The sequence below is a fragment of the Salvelinus alpinus genome, chromosome 33 (assembly GCF_045679555.1).
Source record: "Salvelinus alpinus chromosome 33, SLU_Salpinus.1, whole genome shotgun sequence".
Classification (NCBI taxonomy): Eukaryota; Metazoa; Chordata; class Actinopteri; order Salmoniformes; family Salmonidae; genus Salvelinus; species Salvelinus alpinus.
In genome coordinates, this window is record NC_092118.1 from 26,002,339 (window position 1) to 26,011,118 (window position 8,780).

Consider the following 8,780-nt stretch of genomic DNA (forward strand, 5'->3'; position numbering starts at 1 on the left):
ATGTTACAGTAGGAGATGTTTGTGGGCTGACACACTATAAGGGTTTGATACTGTAGTTGGGGCCTACTGTTGATGAGGATGTGCGTAGCGGTGGAATAGGATGTGTGTGTGACAGACGAGGTGAGGCCTCCCTATGGGCGCTGTGTGTCTGAGCTATATGTCTGGAAGCTATAATACTCAGTGAAACATCCAGCATTATGAGCTCAGCTACAGTGGGCACAGAGACCGAGGCAGGGCTCCCATGGGGTTCTTTGATGTTCAGATCAGATGATGTTCCCACTTTAGAATGTAGTATCTTAAGCCACATTATACAGTAGCATCATGTCCTGTTCTTGGCATGTAGGGCATGTTATGTCTGTTCAGTTCCATGTTCTATTCATCCACCTCCTCTCCCATTCCTGGGGCTATGCTAGCACTTTCCCATGGCAATGATTTGCATCCAAGCCCCGAAGTATTTTGTGTCTGTGCCTTATGCTTATTTATACACTGGATTCTTGACGTAGCTTACTGTAATATATCTACTGCTATACATATCATTCTTAGTTGATCTTGTGTACATTCTCCCGGTGTACATACATATAGTTTGCATTTGATTACTGCTACAGTGCTATTTGGGTTGTTAATCAGATCCGTCCCGCCGTTGTTGATTTCTTGTCTTTTTTTGTATTTTCTTTCCTTACATTTTATTTGACATTTTACTGCATTGTTAGGAGCTAGTAACATTAGCATTTCGCTGCACCTGCTACAACATCTGCTAAACTGTGTACGCGACCAGTAAACTTGTATTTGATCATTTGGTTGCGTGTGTGTTCTTACAGTGGCTCTGCCCCCGGAGAAGACGGTGGACAGTTGCTGTGTGGAGGAGAAGATGCAGGGGAGAGCGAGCCAGGCGCCCACAGGCACACAGAAACAGCTTCAGTTTGAAGTGAGTGTGAAGTTGAACTGTGAACCACCAACATGGACCATTTATTAGTGCTTCTGGGAAAAACTAGAGCGACAATATAATACTCTTTCAGGGATGGAATGAAGGCACATCTTGCACACAGTCAAGAATGTATTGATACTTATATTGCAATGCGATTCGTTTCAGGAGCTTGAGTGTGCCGTCTCTGTAGAGGAAGACAACAGACAGGAGTGGACGTTCACGCTGTATGATTTTGACAACAATGGCAAGGTCACCAGAGAGGTAAGGGTTCAAACATATTTTATATTCAAACATACTCTAACGCATAACAGGGCACTTTCCTTTTCTTTACCCGCTCATGATCTTTTCCTCTTTCAATCTAATACACACATACACATACATAGACTAAGTGAGACACAATCAGATGAAGTTACATTCATCCATTTCAATAATACAGCCACTAGGAACCAAAGAGACTTTTTCCTTTCCAGCGATAGATACCTAGTGGCGGGCTGCTGCCTTGTAAAGATCTGAGCAGTGCAGTCAGAGAGGCCTGTATTTTTGGAGAGCTGAGTTGAAACGGTGTGAAGAGACTGAAGCTGTCCTCTGTGTGGTGGGATGGTTGGATCTCCAGCGGCACATCAGGCGGCAGCTCACACAAAAAGAAGAAGAAGAAGGAAATAGCTTTCTTCTCCAGCTCCCTTTCTTTATTTCTTCAGACGTATGAAAAAATGGAAACTAAAAATGACAGGAGGCTTTTTTGCGTCTTAGTGTTTGAAACGGTATCTGGTACCAGTCCCCAAAGAGCTCATAATAGGCCTTTATGTTGCATTCAGAGAGAGGCAAGGCAATAGGAATGCAGGCATTTGGACGTTTTAGAGGAGTGAGAGCAGAAGCTAGGCTAACAGGCCCAAAAGGTCCCAATTTCTGAGTGGTTTTGTAAGCCCCTTTTCTTGGCAGTGGCGGTCCAGGGAACATTAGTAGAAATGCAGTAATTACCTTCAGAGGGAAAATGCTAACAAGACTTGAAATATGTATAATTAAACATACTATGCTATTGATCCATCTGTGGATGTTCATGTTGCTCTCTTCCTGAACAGGCTTTTAAAGACTTAAGCGAGTACAGATTTCAGATGTCTGCTCTGTGCTCACTGACTTTGTGTGGCTGTTATTCGGCCTTTCTACAGGAATCCCATCCTACAGGATTTTCCCTCTTATGTTCTCTCTTTCTTATTCTGTCTATGTCTGACTCTTAGCTCTGAGGCAAAGGTCTGTGCTATGGCCCTCAGCTACTCGACTCATTCAAAGAGTGAGAAAGAGAGAGATATTGAGAGGAAGAATACTTTTAAAAGCTCTTAATTGAACTACTTCCAAAGTTACACTAACCACCATAAGAAGCCTACAGAGAGAAAGGGTAATGAAGGCTCTATCTATTAAGAGCAGAGCTGCTATAGAGTGGGTTGTGCATTAGTTAATCTTTTAGCACTTCTCCTCCCATCTCCCAGACATATCTTGTCATGCATTTATCCCATCTTTGTACTCCCTCTTTGTACTCCCTGCCTGATCACTTTACATGGAGAACACTGAAATAAAACAACTGACAACTCAGCATGTTCTTCTCTTCATCTCTCCTGTTTGCCTGTAACATGCTAGACAGACTACAGTAACTGAGTTGTTGGCTGTGCACTAACTCAGACCATCTCGCGCTTTCTCTCTCCCTCCCCCCTCAGGACATCACCAGCCTGCTCCACACCATCTATGAGGTGGTGGACACGTCGGTCAACCATTCCCCCAGCAGCAGCAAGACACTGCGGGTCAAGCTCTCCGTGGCCCCCGACTCCAGCCAGCGCTGGCGGAGCTGCACTCAGGGCCCCGCAGGTAACCACAGGGCTGGGAGAGGATCACAGGGCTGGGAGGGAGGGAGGATGGGGAGACAGGGGACCAGAAGGGGGAGAGAGGGAGGAGAGAGAACGGTGCTCTTTGGGCTCCCCTACTTGACTGTTCTGCTGTCAGCACATCCAGAGTCTTGTTTGTTGTCATGCGGAAAGGCACCTGCTTCAGGCATGTCAGACTCCTCTCTCTCTCTCTGCCTCTGTCTCCATTTCTTCCATTGCTCCATCTCTCCGGCACAATGGGGTTAATTTTTAATGATGGGAGTAGTGACAGAGCTGAGAACCCCCCAGTGCCTTCAAATACTCTGAAAGAAACCTTAAGAGATGCACCAACTCCTTTTGATATCCACAACCATTTTATTTTTCTCCAAAGTGTTTCTTCTTCTCCCTCACCCCCAACTTCTCAGAGCTGTCGGTAAAATATAGCTACATTCAATGTAACTTTTCTAACTGACGACTTGGTAAACAAGTATTGAGATTTTTATTTATTTAATTGCTACGAAATATGACGCCCTGTTTGTTTACTTCCTGTTGTTGTGTCTATAACGTCAAGCGATTCAAAAGAAGCAGGCTTTGAAAACGAAACATTAGCTGGCTGTCTTCATGCTAATTTCAGCTGTCTTCATGATAATTTCAAACCACAACATATCTCACTTCATTAATAAACTCTGGGTTATATATACAGTACCAGTCAAAAGTTTGGACACAACTACTCATTCCAGGGTTTTTCTTTATTTTTACTATTTAATAGTGAAGAAATCAAAACTATGAAATAACACATATGGAATCATGTAGTAACCAAAAAAGTGTTAAACAAATCAAAATATATTTTATATTTGAGATTCTTCAAAGTAGCCACCCTTTGCCTTGATGACAGCTTTGCACATTCTCTCAACCAGCATCATGAGGTAGTCACCTGGAATGCTTTTCAGTTAACAGGTGTGCCTTGTTAAAAGTTAATTTGTGGAGTTTCTTTCCTTAATGTGTTTGAGCCAATCAGTTGTGTTGTGACAAGTTTGGGGTAGTATGCAGAAGATAGCCCTATTTGTTAAAAGAACAGCTCACATAAGCAAAGAGAAACGACAGTCCATCATTACTTTAAGAAATGAAGGGCAGTCAATCCGGGAAAATTTGAAGAACTTTGAAAGTTGCTTTAAGTGCAGTCGCAAAAAAACATCAAGCGCTATGATGAAACTAGCTCTCATGAGGACCGCAACGAGAAAGGAAGACCCAGAGTTACCTCTGCTGCAGAGGATAAGTTCATTAGAGTTACCAGCCTCAGAAATTGCTTCACAGAGTTCAAGTAACAGACACATTGAAACATCAACTGTTCAGAGGAGACTGTGTGAATCAGGCCTTCATGGTTGAATTGCTGCAAAGAAACCACTACTAAAGGACACCAATAAGAAGAAGAGACTTGCTTGGGCCAAGAAACACGAGCAATGGACATTAGACTGGTGGAAACCTGTCCAAATTTGAGATTTGATTCCAACCGCCGTCTGTTTGTGAGACGCAGAGTAGGTGAACGGATGTTCTCTGCGTGTGTGGTTCCCACCGTGAAGCATGGAGGAGGTGGTGTAGGGGTGCTATGCTGGTGACACAGTCTGTGATTTATTTTGAATTCAAGGCAGACTTAAACAGCATGGCTACCACATCATTCTGCAGCATTACACCAGTCCCACTGAGCGCAAACCAGAGGGGATATCATTTGTTTTTCAACAGGACCATGACCCAAAATACACCTCCTGGCTGTGTAAGGGCTATTTGACCAAGGAGAGTGATGGAGTGCTGCATCAGATGACCTGGCCTCCACAACCACCCGACCTAACCCAATTGAGATGGTTTGGGATGAGTTGGAGTGCAGAGTGAAGGAAAAGCAGCCAACAAGTGCTCAGCATATGCAGGAACTCCTTCAAGACTGTTGGAAAAGCATTCCAGGTGAAGCTGGTTGAGAGAATGCCAGGGATGTGCAAAGCTGTCATCAAGGAAAAGGGTTGCTACTTTGAAGAATCTCAAATATATTTTGATTTGTTTAACACTTTTTTGGTTACTACATGATTCCATATGTGTTATTTCATAGTTTTGATGTCTTCACTATTATTCTACAATGTAGAAAATAGTACAAATAAAGAAAAACCCTTTAATGAGTAGATGTGTCCTAACTTTTGACTGGTACTGTATATATTCTTTGTCTTATATGAGGCCTGGAGTAAATAAATGATACATTGTTGTTTTCTCTCTTTTATAGATCTTCAAAGTAAAAGACTGTGAACAAAGGTTTCTTTCTTCTGAGAGAAATAGACATGCATGCATGCGTGTGTGTGTGTGGCTGCTCTTTTTGATAATGTCCTGCTCACTCTCTCACAGACATGCCCCACCCCAGAACCAAGACTGACAAGTGCATTGAAGACCTTAAAAGTGTGGAGAAGAAGTCTCGATCCCTCCTCAGGTAACATATGTTGTATAGCCTGCATCAATGTTTTACAAGACAATAATGTATATCTGTGCATTTTTGACACTAATAACATTTATTTTGACACCAACAGAATGTATGTTTTGCAATGCATCTTAGAGAGCTAAACTACTGCTTCAAGCTGTTGTAAAGTCCCATCTCTCTCCCCTCCAGGCGCCATCACAGTGACCACCACACTATCCAGCACCAGGTTCTGACCCAGCAGGGTCAGAGTCGGGGCTGCCAGCGCCACTGTGTGGATGAGAACCTGGAGCGCAGGAACCACTACCTAGACCTGGCCGGCATCGAGAATTACACATCCCGCTTTGGAGCAGGTGAGCTGGCCCAGGTGGGCTGGTCCGGGGGGGGTAGAAAGCCAGAGGGATGGGGGGGCTAGGGCCGGGGGTGATGATGGAGAGATTGGAGACTAGAGGCACTGACCGATCACAGCACCCGGGTACTTTGAAGCTGTGTCCAGATAAAGAGAGGCCTTCATTACCCCAGCACCTGCTTGGAGGGATACAGGCAGGCAGGTCTGGCCAGTAAAACATCTGGACCCACCAGGGCACAATACGATATGTCTTCAGGGGCCAGGTCTCATCATGAAGTGAATTAAATTCTGTTTAATATGGGTCTGCTTTTGTTTAAATGTCTGTGTTGACGGGAGGATTTTTGTAGTGTGACACCCTCTAGTTCAAAGCAGAAAAAGACTCTTTGTCCCGTGAAAAAAATAAAGCAGAAAAAATGGAAAAAGGCATTAAAATAGTATTGGAACTAGTAATATTAACGTTTATGAGTTCTCAGTCTTTCAATGAAGTTAGTGATGTATCAATTGACCCATCATGGGTTATTTATCCTGACCTGTATTTCTCCCCTCTCCAGCCCCCACCACAGAGCCTGTGAAAGCAGAGCCACAGACCCGACCATCGAACCAGACCAGGTCTCGCTCTCATGAACCAGAGAACGGCCACACCTACTCCCACCACCGTCGCTCACAGGTGGCCATGGAGAGCTGTGCCGCCCCAGGCCCTGACACCCTTTGTCCCCCACGACCGAGTAAAGACTCAGGTAAACACGCCCTGCGCTCCCCCAAGACCCACAGCCGGACGCACCCCACACAGACCACCACGGGCAGGGTGATGAGGAGCAGAGGGGCCCCACCTCCCCCGGCCCTACCCAGCCAGGCCCCCCCCCACCAGTCCTCAGCCCCCTACCGCAGGCACAAGCAGAGGGCCAAGGAGGGCCAGCAGCAGTACCAAGCCCAGGGGGCTCCAGTGGGGCCTGTGGTGGAGAAGGAGCAGGTGAGGGTCCTACCCAGTGTGCTGCTCTATGAAGGAGGGCTGGCCCAGATGGTTCAAAGGCACGAGCATCATCACCACCATGAACACCACCACCACTACCACCACTTCTACCAGTCCTGAGGCAGCCAGCTCCCTGCCCTGCTGCCCCCGGCCCCAGAGCACCTTCTCACAGCCCCACCTCAACCTGGCTCCACTGCCAGGCCAGTAGACTCTACAGACAGACAGGCCCCTCCCACACAGCACAGCAACAGCACAGCCAGAACTGTGTCACTGTTTGGGGGAGTTGGGTCTTGCATGGCCCTGTGGGCTAAGAGGACAGGACATCAAGAGGAGTTGGACAGACAGGGAGAGGTGCAGGGTGAGAGGGTTATTATGGGGTTGTCGAGGCATGAAGAGTCCCTGTGAGGCAGCGGGACAGTGTCTTGGTCTTCAGGTGTGCCAGGAACCAGGAGCAGGACAGGGCAGAGGGATGTAACAGGGGAGCCTGAGAGGAACAGAAGGAGATAAGAGACTTGGCTGTAATCCTTCAGAGGACTCCTCTCATCCCTCTCTGTCTGTCTGGTTCTCTGAAACCCTCTACTCTGATGGACTAGGTGACTTTACGAAGCCATACTGGCACTGCCATCCTCTCATCCCTCTCTGTCTGTCTGGTTCTCTGAAACCCTTTACTCTGATGGACTAGCTGACTTCACGAAGCCATACTGGCACTGCCATCCTCTCATCCCTCTCTGTCTGTCTGGTTCTCTGAAACCCTCTACTCTGATGGACTAGGTGACTTTACGAAGCCATACTGGCACTGCCATCCTCTCATCCCTCTCTGTCTGTCTGGTTCTCTGAAACCCTCTACTCTGATGGACTAGCTGACTTCACGAAGCCATACTGGCACTGCCATCCTCACATACCTCTACGTTTTGGGGAATGAGAGGTGAGGGTCTGGTTTGGAGAGCGAGAGAGATTTGTGTGTATGAATATACAGTGTGTGTGAGAGCATGTGTTACCTGTCTGCTGTGACACCCCTGTCGCCACTGAAAACCACTTGAAAAGCACTTGTGGGTGCAGTTGCATTGGAGACACTTTGGGCTGTCAGAACAGAGGACTGACAGGAATCGGCTGGATATGATGAAGACAAGATCATCCAGCTCCTGAATCTCACATGCAATACAGTACCCTCCCTGAGAGAACGATGTTGAAATGTTCAGTGAGAATAGAAGACTGTAATCAGCTGCTACCTCTAGTGTTATTAATGGAGTTGTTGGTGTTATTATTATTGTTATTAATCAGATGCTATTTTTCAGTTACATTTTGTTCTATTTTTTAAGGATGATACAATCTGCAGTAATATAGTGTTGAAACGTTCCTACATGTTTTACCTACATATTGTATGTACATATATTATCAACATTATACGCTTTATTTATAATGTAACGTTTGTATCAACAATCTACATTTATTTCTCACTCAACCCCATTTTCCCGATGTACCCTCTTGAAAGACCACTATGTATACAATTTAGACCATCAAAGATACAACTCTGACTCCCTCTAATATCACCACCTAATATCACCACACACAGTTCTTTCACACAAATGGTCAGTGTACACCTTCTCAAGTACATCTCTGCCTTCTGAACAGTGTCTGTCTAATCGTTGTGGTTAGCAGTTCACAGTAAGGCTCTTTCTCAATAAGTATGTGGTGGTTGACAATCCACAGCAGTCCCATGATCCTCCAGGTCTGATCATAACACATGACCCTAACCGCTGTCCCCTCATGAGGCATCCCCCTGTCCCCAGCTGTCAGCACCTGTTTCACCAGGCCGCCATGTGTCCCCAGCACTCAGGCAACAAGGCTTCTCTTTATGACGCTGGCTGGACCCGGGGTGGAGGCTCTCAGCTGTCTGTCTCATTCCTCTGGTGCTAGGTGACACCAGGCCCTGCCCGCAGGCTCCACCAGGACCATAACTCACCCTGCTGAAGGCCTGCTGTCGGGCAGGCAGCTCCAACCACACAGGACCTCTCAGATCTTCTCCCACCCTAGGTGAACCATCAGAGCCCTTACAACCACCACTGTTTAGGACAGTTCACTACGGTATGCCTGCATCTGGGTCCAGGAGCTCCTGACCGAGTATCATCTGGTCAGGGTAAAGAGGATAATACTGTAATCAGCAATGTTCCCTCTATTTTTTTTCATCACTGAGCAAATTTCAGGTCTGCTGAGTGCAAACTTGAACATTG

The 8,780-nt window shown here is 46.2% G+C and overlaps 1 protein-coding gene across 1 annotated transcript in view; it reads left to right on the plus strand.

Annotated features, from left to right (window-relative positions):
• The window catches only part of LOC139563047 (protein naked cuticle homolog 1-like), a 37,486-nt gene extending 29,418 nt beyond the window's left edge, over positions 1–8,068 (plus strand). The window contains exons 5-10 of the mRNA XM_071381304.1: positions 819–925; positions 1,091–1,186; positions 2,635–2,782; positions 5,164–5,245; positions 5,423–5,583; positions 6,131–8,068. Coding sequence (XP_071237405.1) covers positions 819–925; positions 1,091–1,186; positions 2,635–2,782; positions 5,164–5,245; positions 5,423–5,583; positions 6,131–6,669 — 1,133 coding nt within the window. The 3' untranslated portion in view covers positions 6,670–8,068. The remainder of the gene's footprint in view (positions 1–818; positions 926–1,090; positions 1,187–2,634; positions 2,783–5,163; positions 5,246–5,422; positions 5,584–6,130) is intronic.
• Positions 8,069–8,780: the final 712 nt, after the last annotated feature.